General features: G+C 32.6%; 1 protein-coding gene across 1 annotated transcript; it reads left to right on the top strand.

Moving 5' to 3' along the window:
* Positions 1–4788: 4788 nt before the first annotated feature.
* LOC115449423 (venom dipeptidyl peptidase 4) lies at positions 4789–25850 on the top strand. The gene is made up of 13 exons (XM_037442036.1): positions 4789–5001; positions 12745–12898; positions 14165–14259; positions 14651–14728; positions 18723–18775; positions 20116–20306; positions 21251–21420; positions 21577–22221; positions 22564–22789; positions 23681–23831; positions 24318–24478; positions 24847–25052; positions 25585–25850. The coding sequence occupies exons 1-13, from the start codon at positions 4999–5001 to the stop codon at positions 25672–25674; spliced, it is 2223 nt and encodes a 740-aa protein (XP_037297933.1). The 5' UTR covers positions 4789–4998; the 3' UTR covers positions 25675–25850.
* The last annotated feature ends 1169 nt before the right edge of the window (positions 25851–27019 follow it).

Raw genomic sequence — 27019 nt, 5'->3', positions numbered from 1 at the left:
TAAAATAAAAAGGTTTGATCTAATAAACAATACAGATGATTGCTCATTAGCATAAGACGAAGTCATAAAGTGAGGAATGCGTATAATTTAGTCGTTAATCATAGGTTTTTCAAATGTTTGCTATTATGGTCAAAATGTCAATATAATATTCGTCTATATTATAGCGTATTAAAACGGTTGGCTTTAGGCAATGGCGCTATTATACCTTGAGGCAGTGTCGGCTTTAGGCTCTAGGTATTCGCCATAGGCATACACTTGGGATCTAAAAAAATTTAGGGAAAAATTTGCGTTAAAAATGTTTTTGCTCGATGCGCTTGGATGGCTTACCGGCTCTGTCTATATTACAAGTTACTTACCTTCACTATTGTATATATTTTTATCATTGGATATCTTTATTCGGAATATTAATTATAATATAAAACATTTTGTTATGTTTCGATGCTCAACTTGTCGATTAGTTTGTAATAAAGGCAATGGAGCACGGATTCCACTTGTGGCAGATCAGACCTTTACTCAGGCATATCATCATGCCTCTTTTTCTTTTTGAATGGTAAGCTGGGGTGCAGCACAACCATATTTCCTCAGCTATGTACGGTACCATGTAATTACAGATCTCTCGTTAATACTGGGTATAAAAACGCAATATTACTGATTCGTTGTCACAGTTGTGATATGATAATGGGCGTTTTTCATTGTGATATGGTTTTTTATTTATTACCCTTTGCACACTTGTTATACAGGCGGACTTAATACCATTGGCATTAATTTCATTGTCAATAATTACTAAATTGCTACACAATTTATTTTAAAAGATACTATATTGTTAATAAAACTTAGTTATTCTCATATAGGGAATAATTAACATGCCCTGACGTGTGACTATTGGAGATTAATTTTTTTTATCTATTAATTATGAGTTTTCCTCCTTCATCGAGTGACGTATGGAGGGGACCATCCCTATTATCTTTCCTTTAACACAGCGATAAAAGTAATGGTTTTCAAATATAAACAATTTCCGAAAATTCTCATTATTCTCGGTAAGAAGCGTCAGCAACCAATTAGTAGCGATAAAAAATCGTTAACGCTTATCCGATTTTTACCGCAAAGTGACCTACGTAAAACGGTAGTCAATTTAATGTAGATAAACGACTAGTTAAAGATATTAAAAAAAAACAAAAAAAAAAACGACTAGTCACATCTAATTCGTATGACAGAAAATAGTGTCATATATCTTGTCCATATTTTCTATTTATGTTGCCCTGAAGAAATTCTCAATTAGTTCATTTTTATTAGATCCAGTGGCCTTAATATAAGAAATTGTAGTACAAAGTGTAGTGTATCAGAAAATATTTGGTAAATCATTGTTACATTTTGCTACCTTGCATTTCCTTTTCAAATCTTGCAAATAACAAACAGTATTTCGATAGTATAAGTACATATTCGTATTTAATTGGTACATATTCCTTGCATTAAGCCGTGAAATCGCTTAATGGAAAACAAATTATTCGATTTCAAGAAATTGCCTTTAAAAGGTTTACAATTATAATTATTTCTAACAAGCAATAATGTTTAGTTTCATAGCTGTAATGGCATTTCAATTAAAATTAATTCTTTTTAAATTTCATATTTTTCTTATAAAATTCTATGTTGAGTTTGAAAGTTCCGTATTTGTTTATCGATAGCATTTTACAAAAATATACTCTTAAAAGCAAGGGTCACTAACACTATACAGGAAAACTGATACGAAAGAAAGGAATTTTTGATTTGATGTTTTAGGATTTTTTAGATATCTGAGAAATAACATGTAATACTGATGGCATGATGTTTGAATAATTAAAACTTTTTGTTTCCGTCATGGATGGGAAGACCAAGATTCCATTATCGCATATAGATTAATATTTATGTATAGTTAGCTCTGGGTTTGTTAGCTAGTTATGAGATCTGGGTTTTGTGAGAGTCATGATGAGGTCAAATGTAAAATTTTATACCCTGATATAATTTAATTATAATTGTCATGATAAAAACTCAACGTGTGATTGTAGGGGCGTTTATTGATTCAATTAAACCAAATATTCATTAAACGAGTCCTACTAATCTTATAAATGCGAAAGTTTATGAGGGTGTATGTAAATTCCTCTTTCACTATAAAACTATAGAACGGATTTGAATGAAACTTTACAGTTATATTGGTTATACATCAGAACATATAGGCTACAATTTATAATTACTTGGTGTAATTTGGTCATAATACAAAAATACATATCAAGTACGTCGGAAAAAAAGTTTATCCCGGAAAACTCCTTCACGCAGGCGAAGCCGCAAGCAAAAGCTAGTTTTTTATATTTCAGAATCATCCGCAGACAAGTCTTTTCTTCGGAATTTGCCATGTCACAGATTTATTATATTCAAAACTCTCTAAAAATATAACGAAAAATAGCAAAGCATTACTGCATGAGTTATATAAGCATTTACATTATCTATTTGTAAACATTATACACTTGTAACTCTAGGAACAGGAATTAAGGTCATCTGCAGATTATTATCAAAGTAATTTAGCTAGTGGGCAGTAGTGACGTGTCTAGACGATCTTAGTTGAAAGTCGTATGTTTTATTACTTCTTTTAATATACTATATTTATTACGCATTCTAAAAATAATTATATTATACTTACATATATCTCTTACTAAATATCATGGTACCTTACGAGATAATCAAAAAGAGATCTTATTGCTTACAATTTAAGACACAATTAAGTATTAGGTCATTTTAAAATTAGTGTTTGCATTCGAAGCCCTTCATCAACAAATAAATATAACTTGACCTATTTTATTCTGTTAAACTTCAACTCTAATGGTAGCTACTTTATTAATCGCTGGCTCACTCCCCTATATTCATTCGCATGACTATATAAAACACGCTTTCGTATATGATAATAGTAGAGCATACAGAAAACAGAAGAGATCAGGTGCTGTAATAATAATTTTGTTCTATTACATAAACAAAATTTGATGGAATTTAATTTTGTCTTAAGCAAAACTACATCTAAATCTAAGAATTATGAAAAGTATCACGGACGACGTCGCTGGTAGTGCTTGTAAATTACAATCTCGAAACAAAACCGAGATAATTGTTCATTAAAAGTGAAGTGATTGATAAATTATTATCTCAACGATATCATAATGCAGTGAATGATAAATATTATCATCACGTCCTAAACGTGTCAATTTTAATGGACCATGAAATTAAAACATGATTTATAGGGTACTAAATGAAATTTTTTCTTATCTTTTTTATTTATACCCGTGCTCTGAATTTAGGATTTAGCGAGCAATTATGCAGCTAATACAAAAGGGTATGTTAGTGATTACCATCATCTACAAACGTATAGAAATCGTGCATTACTGTACTTTAGGGAAAGGAATGAGTTGAGTCTCGGGCAATGTCACTTATCGCACTATACATAACTGCATATAGGTCGATCTTTAACGAGATAAGTAGTATCTTCACGATCGAAATGTACACATGTCTTCACTAATATTAATATTACTCAGAGACCAATAAACTAGTGTATTACTCTGTCACATCCATATCAATATATTAATATAGCATAGATAAAAAGGTTATTATAATAGAGTCACTTTTTCATCAATCGCTCTAATCCTGTAGTACATAATATAGAATCAGAGGTAATTTATGACTCAGTAGTATGGATAATTTTACCTCGAGCTCGACATGCTCTTAGCGCGATAGGGGTGGGACTGACTACTGACTCTCTCTCTATGCTCGGTCTCTTATAATCGAGGACCGTGGTCAGCATCAGGGTTGCATCTGGAGCCGATGATCTGCCTCTAGCGTCTCTAACGGTTGTGTAGACTTGAGAGGACGATGAGTCTTTTACTTGGTCGATTCATCTGGTTGATATACGACCACGCAATCTTTTGCCTTCGGTGGTGGTACCGACATTGCACAGAAAACTGGTGTAAGTAGTAGCCTTATGTTCCATTTTGCACTAAGATCACCCGAAACATGCACCACTTTCCCAATTTTAATTACTAGCAGGTATTTAAAGGATGGTTAGCCATCTATAATACCTCAGTACCTGTTTGTAGGAATGAGTATTTATTTATTATCAGGTAACCAATTCACTTTAAAAAAATAAAAATACAACGAAATATTTTTTCTGTCTTCAATTACTTTCTGGTTTCTGTTTCATGGATTTAACCAGTTTCATTTCGGTGATTCTTCAACTCCTATATTACTAATCTAAGGCGCTCATTATACATTATGTAAATAAATAAAGATCATTAAGGTTTATTGTGATTATTATTGAAGTGTGCTAAATAGATGCATTAAAATATAATTCAAACAAGACATTTACAAATGAGAATGTTATTATAATCCTTTAAGTTATTAATAATGTAAATGCGAAAGTTTGCATGGACGTTTGGACGTTTCCTAAAAGTGAACAGAAATCATTTAACGAATATAGATGTAACACACTTAGCACACAGATGTTGGACAGAAAAGCTGATTCACGAGGTCGTAATCACCACCTATTACAAATATTTATATAATAATAATATTTTCATTTGATTGAACCTGATAAATTTAACAAAAGCGTAATGAAGAACACGGAAACTAAAATTCTGATGTTCCTTTTAACGTGACGACCTTCCGCAGTATTTCTGTTGATATAAACAGAATTTTATTTTAGAATTCCCCTTGCGTTTTCGATACCCTGAACATTGGTAGGGTCCATTTAACAAATTACCTACAGGAATGTTAAGTATTCCTAAACCAGTTCGTGCAAAGTTCGCGTTTTGGGCAGAACCAAAATCTGTCGGCTGAGTGGAAACTATGCCGATTGCCGCAGTCGGTGACCGCTCGGCTCCGCGCTTGTACATGCGCGGCGCTCTGTTCCGTGAACCAAACCGTGCGTGTTTATTGGATCCACTTAACTTTCATTGAGGACCTCTCGTGTCCTGTCACACATTAGACATGGTAAGATTTAAACCTTATGAATAATATTTTTGGTCATATATTTGTTTGTAGTGTTAGGTTTAAGCGATAAAATTATTTTTGCATTTTGTACTCAAGTACAAATTACAAAATTAAATTGTCGATATTAATTTAAATGGTAAACTTTCCTTCCTGTTCAGAGTAAATACATTATTTATTATTCGAGTGTACTCAAGCGGAAAGTTATTAAACTATTATTAAGAAATTCACAGTTATTTTAGCGACAAATGGCACGATGTAAACGATTTCGTAATTACTACTTCGATAAAGAAACGGTATCGTATATTGACAACAATAAGGCATTGAGTTATGTTTTCTTGTATTTGTACGAGACCTGAGTGAATGGAAAACTGCGGCAGTTAACTTAATTGTCTTCGATAAGTAGCAAGTTTTCATCTATAAAACAGAGCATTTTTTATAAATAATTCAAAAAATGGCGACCGTGGCAACATTGCATATTTAAATACAGCTCGTCAAAAAAATATTATAAGAACAAATCATTTATATTATTTCAAAAAAATGCAGTTTAGATCAAATGTACGATTTGTCAGGGTTTCGAACCTCACTCGTTATTACCTCATGAATATTTTTTCTAAGCTTTTCAGAGATAAAATTGCTAATTGAAAGAATATTTTAAATGCTGATAAAAAAGATTAAATAACGATAGAATTTTGGTTTAAATCTTAAGGAATAAAGAAGGACCATAATGACAAAGGAACGTACAAAATGATGTTATTAGAAAAGCATAGGCGCTCTTATAAATAATAAACACAACAGACAAACAAGTAGAGAATCTTAATGAGTTAGTGGGTTTGTTATTGTTATTGAAATACTTTGTGAAATATGCGGTAACAAGTGAGAATGAAAATAATATTATGTAAAAATTTCTACATATTATATTTTTTAAAAACAGCATGGAATGTGACAAATATTGCAAGCACTCAAATGATATTCTGAGATCCTTTTTTTCACTTCTGTCCAAAATAAAAAAATATTTATTTGTATTGTCTTTAAATGACCTCTTTTAAACCAACAAAAATGTACACATTCTTTTAAAAACGTAAAATAACCATGAATAAGAAGTAATGTGAGAAAGTTCTTCCTCATAGAAACAATCTTCTTACAATAACAATTTGTGTATCCTAACATATAATAGTACAGTAGATATTGCGTGTTTGTACATAAAATAAATAAAATTTTGGTAAAAGAACCTGGAATACGGAGGAATGTGTAAAATAAAATAAAAAAATCTCTTTGCTCAATTATTTGTTGACAAAAGCAATTATAGGACTTAAAATGTAATAACTTAAAACCATTATTTTGTGTAAGATACAAGGTAATTCGGGGAAAAATGGACACACAGGGGAGACGGGCGATACGCGCATGTTCTGTGTTTCAAAGAGGAACACTGAGAGTTCTGTATACCTACAAGCTGAGATAGATCTTAATTCTAAATTCATGCAAACGAAGTTGGGGCCACAACTAGTACAAACATTTTATTGTCACATATCCGTGACTTGTGATTTGGATCCAGCTAGATCTAGTTCAGTATATTGCAACACATGAGAGTTTCTCGCATGCTATTGATCCTTGTCGCTTATAATTTAATGTACTTACCGTCAAGTTGTAAGATATTAACCACTAACTATAATTGACATTGGTATGCGGATACCAATCCCCTTCTTGCTATCCTAGTATTATTAATATGACAGCCTAGTATAACACGCTGTTATCTAATAGATTTTTAAGTAGAGAATTACATACTGAATCAGAATGTTTTCTATTTAATGATTTTAATAAATTCAAAATAATTAATGGGATATATGATAATATTAAAACAAAATAAACACATGAAATATTTATGATTGAACTAGGATCGATAAAACATGTTTGATGTTAAATATTTTACTAAAAGTGATAGTGGGAATTTGAAATCAATTGTAATTTAAAAATGGGAGATCGATTTGTTTTCTATTTCTATTTAACTTATATTTAGAGAATAAATTAAACTTTTTTTGATATATTATGATGTAAAAGGAAAAAACAAAAATCCTTTTACAATAATATTTCTATTAATTGTTTTGCGATAATGTTAATTAATTGACTTAATGTGGCAGCCCAAGATACAAGCGTAGCTTAGTTTGGGTGCCACTAGCAAATATTGTAACTAAATAATAATACTGTAAATAAATAAATATAATATTATTATGTTGCTGACGAGACTGTGAGTCTAATCACTGTAAGTCTTCCGATAACATCTATGGAAATGCTTCCTTGCATGCGTTCTCTATTGTTTTTCTAGCAATAGCATTTGGCTCATAGTCCACAATATATTAAAAGGTTAAAATACGTGTTTCATTCACTACAAAACCTTTATAATGGAACTTAAATTGTTGTAAGTAATTGTTATATATGTTCTGAGTTATTTATAAAATTAAGTAAAAAGATGTGTTATTGACAAGAGTGTTTATTTCAGAGTAAAAATGTAACTAGGCAAACAACAAAACAATAACATTCAAATTTTTACAAAAATAGAACACATGAAAAATATTGGTCACTACAAAAGGTTACATTCTACAACGCAAATGAATTATGCAGGACATATAATATTACCTGATGAAATAATCAGATTGTAATTAATGTAGAAAACTATTTTTTTTATCTGTGTTTATAAAAAATATTTATATCTACACTTTTTATACTGCTGAAGGCATTCTCTATCAGTCAACCTATTGATATACTGCTTCATGCTATTCATATTTTACCTAACAAACTTAGCTTTCTAGTAAAGAATGTATCTTAGAAATCAGGAAAGGCGTGCCTACGTGAAGGAATTATGAATGGGTATACATTCTATTGTACGTTAAATTAATTGCCGCTTCCAGTTTATGAAAATAGTCAATTCTTTAACTCTGCTCTAAAAATCGCTAATTATATTTATAATAAGATTTTAAAGTTGTTCAAACTATTAAAACTTTACTTTTTGAGGCGCAAATTTTAAAGTTCACATTAAATTAGTTTTAATTCAACTTTATTTCAGTCCATAATACGTCATGTTCAGTATTGGAGAATGTCCATTTTATTAATGTGAGTTCAATGTTATCTCGTCAGGGCGTTATTCTGTATGATAGTGTAAACGCGTAACGCGGCCGTGTCATGTTATCTTCGAGAAATGTGCGTGGAATGGTATTCTGTAAGCCAAATTTCTATAGTCTTAAACGTGATACGTTGTGTTACGTGCTTGTTACGCACTGTCAAAATAACGTGCGGGATAGAGAATAAGGCCCCAGATTATGATTAAGTTCAAACTTGTCTAGTGCTCGGCACGTGATTACATCTATGATAATTATTGTAGATATAAAATAGATTAATTAAAGACAATTATATATTTACCTACGTAGTAGGTAAAATAAATAAATATTAACTGAGTCTTGGGAATCCAAGTCTTTGCTAGTCTGTTATTACCTACTCTTAAGCGATTTAAGTACCTATTAGTGGCGAAGGGTGACATTTTCAAAAGAGAACCCGACTTAACATTATATAGATAATGATGAATGCCTAAACGCGGTCTGATCTGATAAAATCGTTCTAATGATACTTAGATTTTACATAAATTATGAAATGGTACTCGGCAGGAATCGTCTTATAAAGAGGCTTTGCCACTGATACCTATACTATTAGATTACACTAGCTTCCGCTCGCAGTTTCGCCCGCGTGGATTTCGGACTTCAAAAATGGAGGAGGTGCTCAATTTGTCGGGATGTTTTTTTAATGTATGGTGGTATGCAGGTGGTCCGATTGTCCGGTCAGGGTCTGATGATGGGATCCTGGTGAAATCGAAGGAAGCTAATAGCATGATTCAGTATTCACGCGTGATGGCTTATTATTAGCGTATTTCATGTATAACTTTGGTGTTTCTATACCGATTTCTATGATTCTTTTTTATGGAATATTTAATAATGTTAATTTTTTTAATTAGGGATGACTGTGAGTGTTATAAACGTAAGAGTAGACAAATATAATGAGAAAGCTTCGAACTGCTAAGCTATCGGGAGTTACACGTGTTATTGTGAGTCAACCATAAAAGATAGACATATGCTGTCGTGGGATATTTTTACATAATTTTAAGGAGAACGTTTCCGTTATACATGATTTCTGCGTAGCTTTAACCATTAAGGTTGCACACGCGACGGCAGCTTAAAAAATGGAGTAACTTCTCCCGTTTTCCCAACATTTCCCTTCACTGCTCTGCTCCTATTAATTGTAGCGTCATGAAAAGTATACTATAACCAGCACAGGAGTATGACAAATAATTGTACCAAGTTTTGTTAAAATCCGTCGAGTAGTTTTTGTTTCTATAACGGTTATACAGACAGACAGACAGACAAAAATTTTACTAATTGCATTTTTGGCATCAGTATCGATCCCTAATCACCCCCAGTTATTTTGGAAATATATTTCATGTACAGAATTGACCTCTCTACAGATTTATTATAAGTATAGATAGATATAGATCAATATTCTCTAAATATTTTTTTTAAATTAGTAAAATTGAGTGTCGCCATTTAAGAGTGAAACTATGCATTATATTAAGTTAATTAATAGTCAAAGCGCTGTAGTTTCGCACATTAATACATTATATTCTTTATAATTATACTTACTTGCTTTCTATTTCTATCAAGAAACCTTGTGTAAATAAGGCGAAAGTTTTATTATAATGATATAATTTTTTTACCTTACCTATGGGATACTTACACCCCACAATCTCGATGGTGAGAGAACGTATTAGTGGTGAAGAGTGAAATTGTCCCAAAGGGAACCGACACTACATAATATAGGTATTTATATGCATAAATGCGATCTACAAATCGTTCTAATAACAATTAGATTTTACATAAAATACGAAAGGGAAGCCGGCAGAAATCCGGTTTTATGGACACTTCACTGGATGTTGAGTTTATTATATAAAAATATATAGACAATTAATATCAGTAAGTTAAACTCAAAATATAGTCCTGTGCCAATTACAATTCTACACCAATAAATTAACATTCATAATAAATATTCGTTGTAACAATGAACAAAAACTGTGTTCGAAATAAATTCAATTCGTACTTAAAAATATGGTGATATAGTTTAAATGGTTAAAATATGTGTTATTACTTATTTGGTAAATAAAATTAATGGAATTGAGACCTGTGACTTAAAGAGAAGATAACACTCTTGGTCGGTTTTTACTCTGTTCGTTTAGTCTTGTGTTACGTTATAAATCATACAAAATAAAGCGTAGACCTACAAAAATAAAACACGATCTAAGAACTACTAGTACTTATCGTAAGCAACCATGGTACGACGGTTTCTTTTAAAATATAATTTATGTTAAAAGAATTCAACACGTGATACGAAAGGAAATTGGGAGTAATACTCTATTTTTTAATTATGTTGACATTTAAAAGTTCTTTCATAATTTATTCAAACATAAGTAGATATTTCATCTTATCACGTAGTGCAACTAGTATATCTATTATGCTAACTAATGCAAATATTATAGAACCTGATGATTTTGTTTACGAGTTCAGATTTTCAGAGGCCTAATTTGACGGATTTTTTGCAATTTCAAACCAGATTTTGATCGTTATTTATGAGTTGCTAAATGGTTTTAATCACCCCCTATTTTTTGCCCATCAAATATCCATTAATTCACTATGGCGGATACTTAATTAATGTTAAAAGCCTAGTTGAAACGATAAGGTGTTAAATTTCATAATTTATACCTGACACAGCATTTTATATTTTAACTGTTCGACCATTAAACTACCGCGATAGTTTGTTTATATCCCTTAAATATGTGAAATAGTTAAAAATGATTAATATATTTTTTGAACGTTCTTTACATTCACCTTGAAAAATATTTATTTAAATTCTGCGCGTATATCGATAATTCCGCTGAAACCTTTTATAGAGTCCGCCTCAAGTTTTCGCAATACATAATACTGCATTGATTTACGACATTGTAGCATTAGCAGCAACAGTTACTATATATACTATTATATATACGCTAGTACTCTCACAAACCGTTTCACAAAAAGGATACTACAGATACCAGCCGCTCAAAGTATATCTAGTATACTCAAAGGATTCATCGTTATAGAAATTAATAATTATAAAACAAAAGTTCATTATTTTCGATAAGAAAACTATCGAAATCAATTCGTTACGGCTTTCCATGTCGGCCATGTTAAAAAATATCTGGTTTTTGAACGTTGTGAATAATATAGGCGATCAAGGTCGTTGCGGTTTGCGAATTTAGTCATAAAATATGCTATACAGATTAAAATAAATCATTTTATAAAAAAATATACCATGGTAACAAATATTTAGATTTCGGTTAACAGGCGAAGCAATCCTTAGTGTTTCTGCTATAACAGTGTAGGTAACACATAATTACATTAATTTATAAACAATTCAGAAACTAAAATTATTCAAAAACCATTGGGATTTCTTTGAGAATAATTAAAAACTACCGGTTACTTTTTGCTAATAAAATGATTTGCAATATTAGCAAACCAGTACTACATACTACGTAGTTATGTCCATTGAAATAACAGGGCAGGAACCTTGAACGCAGCCTACTTTTACACACACTGTATCTTTTGAATTCATTATAAATATGTCTTTATGTAATATAATGCAATATGTTCCCACGATTTAAATTTACGAAATGTATGTTAATTGTTAAGTATATGTAATATTAGTATATTAAAAACCCTCTAATCCTGCGACGGTTTTATATAGGAAATACAAGGACATACAAATACACAGACGCATACGTATCACAGCTATATTGTGACAATTGACTGCCACTTCGCAACAGAATCACGCAGTGATCGTTCGCCTGATGGTAGGCGCCATGCTTGCCCATACACAGATTATTGGATTACGTCACATTTAGAATAGCACTGCTATGCCCTCGTCACTGAAATCCCGGACGTTGTCTAATGACGAATTTAATAAAACTGTCTTCATTTCTTTAAAATAAAGCAGTATAGCGTTGATAATACAGCCCCCTCCATGGTATACATACATATTTTTGTAGAAAGCATACTTAGCACATAACGTGTAAATGATTAATCAGAAGATAATGTCTAGAATATTGTTTGTAGATATTTTACAATAAAGTGTGAAAATTGTAATCAAAAAAACGTTTTAAAAAGATATTTGATGCTGACAAGTCTCTATCTAATTGGATTTAAGTCATTGGAACTTGAATATATATTTTTTATGGTTAATATATAGTAATTTCGTTTTAACATACGGGGTCTACAGAGTCCGGCCCCGCATCGTCTTAAAGTTGTAAAGTAAAATATATTTCTAACCACAAGCAGCGGAATGAGAGTTCTTTTATGTTCCGGTTTGAATGACATTTTAGTTAATGTAATTAGCGGACAGTGGGCATAACGAAACATCTCAAGGGACTCAGGGTCGCACGCACAGTTTTGATATTTTCGTTTCTCGATGGCTTTGCCACTTTTTTAGGGCTGATATTTTAATTAGTCGTGCGATTTGGTTATGTCCTTCACATAGTTGAATTACCTCGTGACACAGTTATGAAAAAAAGATGACAGTTTCATTGTTTTCCGAAGTCGATACTTTAATGTTTTTTTCTTCTTTTAATACGTTTTGCAAACAAGGATATGTCCGAGCTAATTTCATATTTCTTTTTAGGCAACCACTGCAGTCATCGGCTTGGTATTGATGTTTGTATGTCAGACACAATCTTCGGCGTTCATTCAAGGTCTTCAAACATTCACACTGGAAGAACTTGTGCCTTTAAGAGCTGAGTTCTACCCAGATCGATTGTCAATACAATGGGTATCAGGTTAGTATACTAACGCGAAAATTTACCTTGAAATAAATTAATTTATTGTTATAAACGAAATGAAAACAGAATTCTTTATTTGAATCGATAGAATATTATGAAGACACATGTTATATTATAGTTGTAGTTAAAATACAAAAAAATACTTGTGGGTTTTTGTTTTACAGCCTTTGAACTGTTATCAATATTTTTCAAATCTGTTTACAAGTTTTCGAAATTGCCCATCTCTGCAAACTTGGGAGGATACAATTTAAAGATCTTAACGCAACAGGATACACCATAAAATCCCTATTCTTTAGTGTAAATTTGGGTATGCGCAGTTATTATAATACTTTCATCGATAATAGGAAAATGCAATCTATTAGGTACAATAGAAGTTAAAAAAGTGAACACGAAAGACGCTTATGCAATAAATATTTTTATTTAAGCCTTATTGACTGAATAATTATCACATCAATAATGATGGTGTTTGCAATTACGAAATTTGATTCCCCAAATTAATAAACCAAACCTTTTACACAGTAATTTTAAAATGTGGTTGGATGGACTGGAATAATTTAAGGAAAATACCAAAACACGATGGCATTAAATATTATTTTTATTAATGTGGTGTCTTTGTGGGGATTCTCAAGTTCTTGTGTCATGATGGTTGCATTTTTGAAGGTGTAAATATTACCGAAGCAAGTAGTGTAAAGAAAAACTAGGCTGAGTCAGAATAGCCCTGGGTTTAAGATTTGCTGATGTATGTAGATTGTTTCCAACTTGTTCTGAAAATGTTTAGGGACGGTCTTTGTCCTGTGTGGACAAAGACCGTCCCTGTGAAGTGGACATTTTGTACCTGATGATAATGTTGGCTTTAAAATTAAACACATTCACGCCTTTTATTCCCGAGGTGTAGGCAGAAGCGCAACTGGTGCATCTACTTTTCGCCGTGTATTCCATCCCACATGGTGATAGGGAGCAATGATTTTTTTGTAAACTAATATGTTGCCAGAACTATATTACACAGACACTCATTACGCATTTATCCCTGAAGGAGTATACATGGGCGCAACCAGGGCATCCACTTTTGCCAAGTGTGTTTCGTCCGATGATATTAGGCACAAATTCCAGACTTAGGGTTGATACTGAGTAGAAAAACCCAATATCAGTTTGGATGACCCGGGGAATCGATCCCGAGACCTCAGCACTGCAGTCATATCGAAATATACTAAGCGACGGAAGCAGTTAAAAAATAAAATATAATGAACAATAAATTTTTTTCAGATAATGAATATATTTACACAGAACGTGGCACTGGCGTGAGGAAATATAATGTCAAACATGGCACCTATGTTACCATTTTGGACGAAATTGATTTGGTAAGTGCCAAAACGATATATTCAATAGTATCGATTGTGAAATTGTATGAAAAATTAACTACGATTGTCATTATCAGCTTAAAATTGTGCAAAAAAGAGTGACACGATATAACAATTCGATAATGCCTTACAAAGAATTTTTTGTAAACAATTTCAGTTTTGCACTTATATGAGGAAAATTGAGAATTTTTAAACGGATAAATATCGAAATAGTAACCTACAATATATTTTCAACGTAAATTGTAAAGTTACTGTTTTTATAACTCATTAAGTGCATAAGGATGTCAATGTAATGAAATAAATTAATTTGGATACTTTATGATATTTATTTTATGTATATTTGTACCTTATTTTGCTACAAGTACTAATAATCCTTATATTTATGTTTTAGTATAATTTGCGAAATTACACAATATCGACGTTCTCTGAAGATGGAAAGTACGTGTTGCTGCTCAAACATAGGCGAAAGGTGAGTTTCCGGATTTGTTTATCACCACATAACACCTTACGTTTACCTACTATGTTATGTGAGTATTTCTCAAAATAAATGCACGTAACGAAATATTATTACGATGTCTCCTGTCTCACGTGTTTTTTTGTTTGTCTTAATATATTCAATCTATATATTATTTGATAGAACGAATTCTTAAAGACAAAAAAAAATACGGTAAATTTCGTAACGGTATTTCATAATAACTTTTTCGTTACGCACATTTATTTTGAGAAATACGCATGTTCAATACTAAAATTACAATATTTCTCCAGATTAACTTCTAAACAATTACCAGTACTAATAAAATTTTTAGGTAATTCAAATATTATATAAAAATTCTTACTGCATATTTCATTACGTATGGGTACCGCAGGGTGACAAATAACCCGAGCTTTGATTTAGTGGTAATTTATGGATACAGTTACAGGAAAAAGGTTCACCGTCCTGCCGTTACAGAGGTCATTCACATTCACCAAGTGTTTTCTTGGTATGCAAGGAGATTAACGAAATGCATAAATAAGTTTATTACTGTGCTTTATTACAATCCACTTAGGTTCGATATTAGGACTTTATTTTAAAAAACACACCGTAAATTCATCATGATTTGAATTTAACGATCACTTTATTCTGTATCGGTGATACGCCTTTATTACGATTGCAACTTAGAGGGATACGACAAAAGTTAAATTCCAATAAATCGATGGTCACGTATGCCCTTTTCTAAGATGTCTTACTTATATTACTTTATATAGCCGCTTCGTAGTCATCATTATTTACAAATGACTTGATAGTTATTTTTAGCGAGTGTTACTGCTAAGAGAACTTACAAATTGATTTTAGCAACAACTGACAGTTTATTGTTGATTTTAGGAAGTTGCTAATAGAAAGATTATGTCTTATTCACTTACAGTCGGCCACAAAAGTAGTTGAATATATTAAAGAATTCATAACACATCAAGTATAATCATAATATTCTATTTACTTTATCTAAAATGAAATAAACCTCATGAAGTTTATTTTAGTGGAGACAATCTATTGTTGATACTGACATAAAAGTGTAAAGGCGATTTGAAATTTTAATTTGTTCAACTATTTTTGTGGCTGATTGTACATGTTTCTTCGCTAATCAAGATCGACGCAATCTTAAATACGTAAGAAAGTAAAAAAGACAAAATCACGAAGCAGTTTTTGTTATGCATCGAGGAACGTTGCTAGTGATGTCTTAACTATACATAATTTACTTTTCAAATACCTACTTACAACATATACGATGGATAAACATCTAAATTCTAGGTGAACTGTCTCGAAATACTTTTATGCCATGCGACTATCAAGCGAGGAGTTTTTTGTCTACATTTTGGTGATATTTAGTTTTTATTAAGCTAGTCGATAGTTAAATTTCAATTTTAGGCATATATTTGATATATAAAAGATTTGAACTAGAAACCTTGATAAACCGCAGACAGCACGTTTTATAATCGCATCACAAAACACGTTGACGCACAACAGTGGCCAAGGGTGAAATTTTTCGAAAGGAAACTCGATACAACACGTAGGCACTAATAATATTATGTGTAAAAACAATCTGCAAAGCGTTCTAATGATAATTAGATTTTATATAAATTACAAAAGGGTAGCCGGCAGGAATCGGATTATATTATGGACTCTACGCTTCTGACGCACAATGAGATTCCGGGATTTAAATTGAGATTGTTTTTACATATTCGATACTGGAATTATTGTCTGGCTCTGCATATCATATGAATAATATCAGCCCTGTATTATATACTTGCCCACTGCTGAGCACGGGCCTCCTCTACTACTGAGAGGGATTAGGCCTTATTCCACCACGCTGGCCTAGTGCGGATTGGTAGACTTCACACACCTTCGAAATTTCTATAGAGAACTTCGCAGATGTGTAGGTTTCCTCACGATGTTTACCTTCACCGTTAAAGCGAACGATAAATTCACACATGATTTTATTAAAGTCAGAGGTGTGTGCCCTTGGGATTTGAACCTGCGGACATTCGTCTTGGCAGTCCGTTCAGAACCCAACTAGGCTATCGCCGCTTCTGCATATCATATTGCGAGAACCAAAATATTAGTGATTAAAGAATTTAAGTATATACTCGAAGAGTAAAATAAAACGAGTATTCAAATGTTCAAAACCATAACAATTTTCTGATATGCATCGTCGATCAAGTATGCAAAGTTGGAAAATAGTTTCACTAGATATTTACGTGCGTCCACTGCCGATGCATTATTTTGCATCAAATCTTGTAACAGCCATACATATTTTTGGGTCAAGGCGTTCTTCTTCATTTTTGTTTCAGAATATTGCATAACGACCTTCTTTAAACGAAGTATAGACGAAATTAGTGGCTAATATGTAAAGTTTGTTTCGAGAATTCGTCGAGATTTATTTTACGAGCCACGTGATTTTATGAGTATGGACATTCGTTGTATTGGGAAATCAAAATTGATGTAATTTTTAGGACTTTATTCTGAAAATTAACGTTGATTTTAAATTTATAATCGTTTGAAGTATGTGTTGGACATTCAACGGAATACCACACTATTAGGCATGTGCTAAAATTGAATATTAACAGCTCGTTATCAACATTTTGTATCATGTATACGACGCAACAAGTTGAAAATCTCTTTAAATTAAATAGTGCAATGTAATGTTTAATATCAATCACGTTTTCCATTTACTTAAACAAAAAATGCATTTCTTCATCAAAGTTATATTTATCGTTCTAGATGTTGTAAGTGTATTGTTTGAAAAAGTATTTTTCGTTAACTTTGGACAACACTTGTAACTGTTCGATAAAAAGCAACTATTTTGCAGTATTTGTGATTTTAGTTTTTTTAATAAATTGAAGGCTCCATCAATCATTTTTATAGGCATGCCATATCATAGTAACTACGCAATCTATCTGAAACATTTATGCTCTATGTCTAATATAATTTGTATAAAAGTTTAAAGCCATGTAGCTATCCGAATACTTTTATTATGAATTTGGAGTAAAAGTTTAAAGATCTTATTTTAATGTTCAGTCAATCAGATATGAACAAATATAATTCCATTATACACATTTTTTATATTTTAAAGCGTAATAAGTTACACATAAAGAATAATTAATCTTTAATACATTGAAATACAGTTACACAAACGTTTTTTAATATCGACAAGTTAAAACAGCGTGCGAAATCTATTTTGTTACGTTCATTATTGTTTTAATAACATTCACGGTTGAGGACACACTGCTATAATTAAAATTTTGTTTTGGCGGCTTCTTGTATTGAATTCGAATATGTTTCGGGGTTTTGTTTTGGGCTTACCCATTATCCATACTATGTCAACTTGGGGGGGCTATAACCCAGCGGTAGAGAAGACCCGCGCCCAGCAGTGATAGTTGATAATATTATTATTTAATTATACTCACTACATAAACGCGTGTTTTCATGGTTTATAATTTATAGTATATATCAAAAATACTTTATGGTAATTATTTCCTTTGCGTTAGTTACACGATAGTAATTTAATTAAAATATATATTATCGATTATATTATAATTCGCTACGGTCTCAAAAAGAGACCGTGAACTTCACACTATTTAAAGGTTTCCGATTCTAGACAATTAATTAAAGATAACCTCCGCATTGCAATCAAATTAGCGTAAAATTAATAATCTTCAAGCAAAAATTAATTATTGAATGACCATGCATCAAACAACATCAGAAGTTATTTTATACATGCATGCAATACACAATCTTGTTAATTAATTCGATTGTTGTATTAAATTTCAATCACATTTCTACACAGAAACCATACACATGCCATAAATTCTCGTCTTAATGTTCGTAATAATCAAGATATATTTTAAAGGCAAAGGTTTCTTCGACATTTTAGGTATCAAATGTTTTGATTTTGTAATTTAATCTTGATCCTTTTATTGTTTTTCAGCTGTACCGATATTCGACTCTAGCGGAGTATTCCGTGTTGGACATCAAGAATAAGTAAGTTATATTAAACATTTTAATAATAACAATTGACAGTTATAACTACGACTTTAGTGTTGACAGTTTTATACTGGTGTAGTTTCTCGAAAGATAATGATAACTATGTTACATTAATTATAGCCCCAAAAGTGTTTTATAGCTTACTAATAGAAAGTAGGTCGGCAGGTCTTAGCGAAAGTTAAGCTTGATTTGTTTCTCAACTTGCATATAAAGGCGATTCGATAAACCGCCACGATGATATTAAATTACATTAAAGTAGTTTTTAATTTTGATATCCAAGATATTCCAATTGTTATACTTAGGTATTCATTGTGTGAATTAAATATTAAAAGTATTCATTGTCTGCATAATATCCATGAAAATTTTATGGAACATTTGCTAACTTTTCTCTTCCTCAGTCACAATGTTCCAACTGGTCAAACACGTGCTCTTAATGTTAGTACGCACACGAAAAGAAAAATTTGTAGACGACTTGAACAATTGTGGTTTTTAAATAATATGTTTTAATTTCTCAAATGAAAATTTATACATTACGTTGGTAATTAATGGACTATTTCAATAGTATACGCTAATTTTTATGTTCAAAAGTTGGTATAGTTATTTGTCGAGTCACGCTCATTTAAGGAAAAATATTAATATCTATACAATAATCTGTATTTATATAAGAATAATTTATTTATTTCATGTCCATGTAACATTACAAAATGTTAACGTGTCATTCCTTTTAGCTCAAGACTTTATCTTAAATATCTTTACTTTTTTAAAACGGTGATGCTCTTTATATCGTGGATTAGTGACTCATGATGCCATAATGGTTAGGGTTATTAAGATGTGTAAAATATGTTCTTATATAAGATTATTATTAACACATTACCGTTTTAGCATTACTGACCAAGTCAATTTAGAAGTGTAGTGCATTTGTTATAGATAAAAACTGTACGAGATCAAAATCATTTTAGTAGTGTGACAAGTTCATCGTGTTCGCTAATTGCATTTCTTAGTACATTCAATAGAACAAAAGTAATAAAAATCTAGGCATTAAGCCATCATGTAAGTGATAACTTTAGTATAGTCACAACTTATCGATTTTAGTGACATTACTTCAGTTAATTTGTACCTACTACTCTTAATTCGATTTATTGACTTTGAAATCGAATCATTATTTTATAGTTTTATGATATAACGTATTACTCTTGAGGCGATATAATATAAGGGTATAATTAATAATTTTTGATCGACCAAAGATATGTAAATTTCGGAATTTACGACTTTTAGATTATCTGTAATTCTATCAGATGATTTAGACTCTTCATATCAATGGAATTCCTTTTTTCCAGAGCAATTTTGAAGCTGGCAGATAGTCCGCTCCAGGTGGTAGTGTGGGGTGGCGGTCGATCGCTAGCTTACGTTCAGAATAACAATGTCTACTACGTACCAGATGCACTGCGTCCCAGCTTGGTTGTGGCGTTAACCACTGAAGGAATACCTGGAGAGGTCTACTATGGTGCTACTGATTGGATTTATGAAGGTGGATATTGTTTATTTCCACTTATTTTGGGGGTTTAACCCCAAAAACCTGTTTTCTTATTATATTTACATATTTTGTCTAAATTTTGAACGGATCTATAATGTGTTGGCCTTGATGAGTTGTAAAGCATTCGTAACTTTTTAATGGAGATGGTAGGATATACCACTTGCCATCAGGTGCAAAGGGATCGATTTTCCGTGCACCTATAAAAAATAATTATAACGATGTCTAATGTGAATGTTATGGAGTCATATAATACTCAACACGTAATAAATCGAATCCCCTGAGCTTTTAGTGAAAGTAGGAGTCTGCATACCTCGCGATAGCTGCCGGTTGATACATAGAAAAACGTTTGTTCTGCCGTATAGCCGAACAAACTTGGGTTATTTTTCACCTGTTTCTCGCATGTTGTCATTTGCCAATAACATTCGTAATGATATTGATATCTTCACTGGTTCTGTAGCCTCAATAAGATCGAAACTCAATAAGTTAATTACTTAGGGATAAAAAAGAATAATTCATCCTTATTATACATTTTTTTTTCTTTAAAATTTAGTAATTTGTATAATTTTACGATCTAATTTAAGCACTAACTTGATTAATATTATTTAAGTGTCTCACTAAGAATACCTAATGCATGTCGGATTCACATCTAGTAGATGTCAAATATTATTGTATTGTTTCATACCTTTTACTTATAGCATGTAATATGTTTGAACATCAGTTTTGTGAATTAAATAAAAAAAAAAAAAAAAAAAAATAATGTTTAAATAAATAGTATCATCAAAAAGGAATGTAACCCTGGTATAATGAATTATTTATTATGTTATCCTCGTTATTTATATCTACAATATCAAATTTGAGGCTGACTAATTACCATACATAAAAGATGAAATAGTGTGTTTTTGTTACACTTTATTAATGTAACTTTATTATAATTTCAGAGGAAGTGTTCAATGCTGCAGAAGCAATATGGTTTTCTCCAAGTGGCACGTACTTAGCTGTGGCTTATTTCAATGATACTCAAGTGGAATCTGCAGTATTCCCCTACTACGGAGATCCAACCGACATCAACAACCAGTATCCTGAGATCGTTCAATTCAAATATCCGAAGGTCGATATATAATTAGATGGCCTTACATCATTTAACTTGATATTTTTGAATATTTTGCATAATTTCTAAATTATATCATTTCTAACTAAATTTAAAAATTTGTGACTCAGAACTTGACATGTAGAATAAAGTATTAAAAGATCATTAACTTTTCAGGCAGGTCGAACTAATCCTGATGTTGGATTACGCGTGTTCAAATTAGATGAACTCAACAATGAACCTTGGAACATACCGGCACCAGTAGATGTTGTTGGCTTAGATCACATTCTGGGGAGAATCAACTGGGCCTCTGACCAAAACCTCGTGGTATTGTGGCTAAACAGACGACAGAGTATCAGTATCCTTGTCAATTGTGACCTGAAGAGGGACAAATGCAGTATAGTAAAAGAACAGACTGAACCAAACGGTTGGATTGATATCACAGCGCCGTTCTTTGATAAAACTGGCACGAAGATGGTGGAAATACAACCCTTGTATAACGGAGAACAGAGGTTCCCCCACGCGGCGAAATTTGACTTCAGCTCTTTTACTACAGAAGATTTAAGTCCGGGTAACTCGACCGTGACGGAAATTTTGGGCTGGAATCAAGAAACTGACACTGTTTATTACATAGTAGCGCCGGGCTATGTGCCCTGGTTGAGGCAAGTTTGGGCGACGTCTGGCGGCGTCGTGAGGTGTGTGACGTGCAAAGAACCGTCCTGTCGACATGTTACTGCTGATTTTTCGTCAGGCGCAAATTACGCGGTAATAACATGCAGTGCCTGTAATATACCTCCCAAAATATTTTTATATGACAGCGTGGTAAGAACTTATTATTAATATCAGTTATATTAGAACTAAACATATTTTAATTATACGTATGTATGTCTGCCTTGGTGGGGCAGATGTATTACAGTACGACTGCAGTACTGAGGTCTCAGGTTCGATCCCTGGGTCGTGCAGTCATGTTGGGTTTTTCTACTCAGTATCAGCCCGAAGTCTGGAATTTGTGCCTCATATGACGATAGGTTCGCATCACATATGGGACAGAATAAATACGGTGAAAAGTGGGTGAACTAGTTGCGCTTCTGCCTACCCGTCGGTGATAATAGCCATGACTGTGTGTATCTATTAGTATATATATTTTCTTATTTATTTTCGCAGGCGGATACCTTGAAACTTCTACAAGACAATCGTCGGTTAACTGACACTTTAAGTCAATACAAATTACCCATGACTCTCTTCAACATGATTAACATTGGTGAGGAGATCAGAGCTCATGTGAAACTGCTGCTACCTCCTGGAATTAAATCAGGAGAGAAGTACCCAATGGTTGTGAGAGTTTATGCCGGCCCAGGAACTACCAGAGTTCGGGATAATTACGATTTAGGTGAGTCTAATTTCAGTGATGGTGATGACATTTTTTTTTATTTCTAAGGACAATAAACTGTTAAATGTTGAATTAAATTATAAACTAATCTTGATCTTGATGTATATTAATACACATAATCACGACAATATGCACATTTTGGTATTAAAAAGATTTAAGGTGGTAGCTCAAGGTCCATTTTCATACATTTTGTTTCGGCTTTAATCTGGGTAACTAAACAAGTATTGGCAAGTAAAGAATTTAAATTCACGTCTAGTTAGTGATTAGTTCTCGCACTTGAAAGAAAAATCTAAAAATAATTAATAATCATGGATATTTCTGCCGTTAAAATTTCGTCATATTAAATTTTAAAGGCCGAAATATCCATGATTATTAATTATTTTTACGTTTTTTCTTTCAACTGCGAGAACTAATCACTAACTAGACGTGAATTTAAATTCTTTACTTGCCAATACTTGTTTAGTTACCCAGATTAAAGCCGAAACAAAATGTATGAAAATGGACCTTGAGCTACCACCTTAAGAATTCAAGAACATTATACATATATCATTGATCCTATTAATATTAATTATCAACTAGCTGTCGACAACGTTGTCTGCAGGCATTTAGATCTATCTCAGCCTGTTACACCTACTGATACACTTCCTCGAAAACAGACCTACCTTATGCTACAAAAAATAAAGCTTCATCAATATTATTTAGACTTGGTTTCAAACCAATTATTGGTTTTAGAGTGACATGCCAACGAACATTTTTTTGAGAGAAAGTTCACAATGTTGTTTTACGATATGTAACTTATTCTTCGCGGCTTCAAGGTATTTTTTCCAAATACCTTTTAGTTATATTTTTCTACGTTAATTTTGAATAAGCATTTGTATTTCGTTTCCACAGAATACTACAACACGTACTTATCGGCGAACAGAAGTATTATAGTGGCATCTATTGACGTGCGAGGGTCTGGTGTGATGGGCGTGGAGGCCATGCATGCTGTGAACACCGCTCTAGGCACCGTCGAGATATCTGACACCTTAGCTACCATCAGGTATTATACGTAGAGTTGTAGAGATCATAAATATGAATTATTTGGGAGTTTCTGCTCAGTATCAGCCTGGAGTCTGGAATTTGTGCCCTATAAGGCGAAAGGCTCATCCCTGTCTCATCTTCGGGCGGAACACACTGGCCGAAAAGTGGGTGCCATGGTTCCTAATAAGGCCATCGTCTATTTTTTTTTTTGTGTTGTAAAACGTGTTTTAATACTCATACTGCGATTTTTCTTAGTTCTTTTATTACTATGGAGTGATAATATGTTGCAATTATATCAAATGTTTTTCTTTATATTTTTTGTTAAACTCTATTATGAAGTTTTTAAAATTAGGTAGGACATACAGAGTTCCAACATGTTAGTAATATTAATAATTCGACATGAATAGGCCGAAAATTGCTTATCAGGAATATTAAGTAAATTACCATCTTAATATTATTTCATAAATTTTACATTTCTAATTTCGTTGTTGTTTTCTATTTGCAGGAGTTTAGCAACTTTGTACCCGTTCATTGACCCTGACCGCATCGGCGTTTGGGGTTGGAGCTACGGTGGATTCGCTACCACCATGATGTTGATACAAGACGACCAGAACACCATTGCGTGTGGTGCTGCAGTGGCTCCTGTTACCTCCTGGTTGTATTATGGTAACTTGTTTTTTTAATACTTTCTATATTCTTTGTTCCATTGGTTCTAGTCTACTAGTTGTAACTCAAGCAAGATCTTGGGTTCAATATCAACGAATGGTAATTGAAAATTTGTAACTATATTTTTTATTGAAGAACGCTGAGGTTTCAAAATGATTTGAATTTTGGCGAAAAATTTACAGTGAAGCAAAAGCTATGGGACCCAACCCAATATATGAACTTTATTTTTTTATAAAACAGTGGTGACCAACTGAGGCACGTAATTAAATAGATTTGGACTTATTATCGTTGGTCATGTTATAATTTATGATTAATTTTAAGAATTATAAAATTGTAAATCGATATAACTTATAAACTTTCTTCACCAGATTCAATATACACAGAGCGGTATATGGACACGCCGCAGTCCAACCCTATCGGCTACCAGCGTTCAGACCTGACGGCATTAGCGGAGGACCTTCGCGACCGTCAGTACATGCTGGTCCACGGCACTGGAGATGATAACGTCCACTCTCAACACAGCTTGCAGCTCGCGAAGCAGTTGCAGCATAAAGACATCGCTTTCGAGCAAATGGTTCATAGTTATTCTAATTCCATAGATGTAGTAAATGGATTCAGTCGTTATTTTAATCGTTTCGTACAAACATTCATCATGCTGACCTTAAACCGTATATCAAAGGCAGCGAGCTCATTGCCATTTACGGGACATAATTAAAAAAAAATCATTATCAGATATTACCTTATCATCCTCTTACATTTTTGTCCAAGACTGTATTTTAAACTTTCTATTTAGTAACAAAGCACTTAAGTGGGCAGCATGGTTATACAATATTATACATCTTTTTTCGGTGCCTACGTTTTTAGGCCATAGTACGTCTCAAGGACCTTGTGAAGAGCTTATACTTAAAGCTAAATCGCTCGTGCATATCTGAGACTGGACCAATCATAATTTTACGAAATTTAAACCACTGGCCGTATTTTCGCTTTGTCTCTCTCACACTTTTTCCTGTTTGTTTCAAAATTGGACAAATAGACTATTGTCTATAAATATGTTATCCAAAGGTGTGAACCATAAGTTTTCTAAATCAAAAATTTTTTTTTTACAGACTTACACCGATGAAAACCACTCATTGATGGGTGTCAGCCGACATTTCTACCACTCGTTAGACAACTTTTGGACTAAGTGTTTTAAATAATGTTCATAGATATGTAAATATTTATTTATAAGACTGTGAAATTAGTCAATTTGTGTATGTGATTGCCAATGACGAAATAGTGTGCGTGATCTCTCCATTTGTATATGTTCAATAATTCTATGTATGTAGATAAGCCTAACGTGTTTGTAAATAAATCTGTATAATTATTTATAAAAGTTGCCTTTTTTATATTAATTAATACATCATATTAAACACTAGATTTTGCTCGTGGCTGCGTTCGCGTAAAAAAGCTTTTTCGAGATAGGAGTACCGTTATATATCATTCTGTAAAAAACTGATTATTGTCCTTCCCAGCGTTTCAAAATATCCATACCAAATATCATCGAAAACAGTTCAGTGGTTCAGCCTTGAAAGCGTAAGGGACAGACAGATACAGTTACTATCGCATTTATTAGTATGGATGTTAATTAATGGATTAATTCAAATAATTAAATGACCATGTAGAAAATGGTTGTGTGTTGTGTATGTCGTTGCGTTTGTGCGCAACATGTTTGCGCACCATTGGCGAAAGGTGAAATTTTCCGTAACGGAACCCGACACAACATATAAATACTAATATGTTTCAATACGGTCTGCAAAACGTTTTAATGATAATTAGATTCTAAAGGTATAATCAACAAAAAGGGAAGCCGGTAGGAATCGAGTTATGTGGACCCTTCGCCACTGTTGCGTTGCCTTTCTTCAGCTTTTAAGTCAATGAAGGCGGTAAAAGTGAAAGAGCCAAGTTTATTTTGCGGGGAGCAGTTGTTCTAGAAATCTGATTGTGCCGTGTAACAATCTTAAAGGAGACTTCGGTATTTATATTTGAACTGAGTTCTGCACATGAGCGTTAAAGTACAGATTTATAGGACAGAGACAGGAATTAGCCAGTCAGTTGTTTTGTCATGTAGTTGTCAACTATGTGAAAGTATTGCTCAGATCAATCTTTATGTCGATGATTGCCATTAATCTGTACCCAAACATGGAAATAATATTCAGTCAATCAGCATGTCGCCATCCACTGCTGAATGTAGTCCTCTCCAAGTGAGCGCCAACCATCCCGTGAGCAGCCCGCATCCATCTAAATTATTTATGGAAGCAATATTATGAACATTAATTAAATATTTGTAGTTGTTCCACCAGTCATTTCTTAATAGAAATCCCTATTGAAGAGGTTAAACCTATTTCATTAATGTAAACGTTAATTAACTCCCGCGAAAAGAAAAATATTGAAACGGAAAAAACATTACAGTGACTAAAAAACTAAATGGCGTCATAACCAATAACACACCTACAACTAGTTACATCTTTTCTGTCATGCCAAACAAAATGTTCGCCCCTTGAC

The sequence above is a fragment of the Manduca sexta genome, chromosome 23 (genome assembly GCF_014839805.1).
Source record: "Manduca sexta isolate Smith_Timp_Sample1 chromosome 23, JHU_Msex_v1.0, whole genome shotgun sequence".
Lineage (NCBI taxonomy): Eukaryota > Metazoa > Arthropoda > Insecta > Lepidoptera > Sphingidae > Manduca > Manduca sexta.
This window is presented reverse-complemented; position numbering and strand designations above follow the sequence as displayed.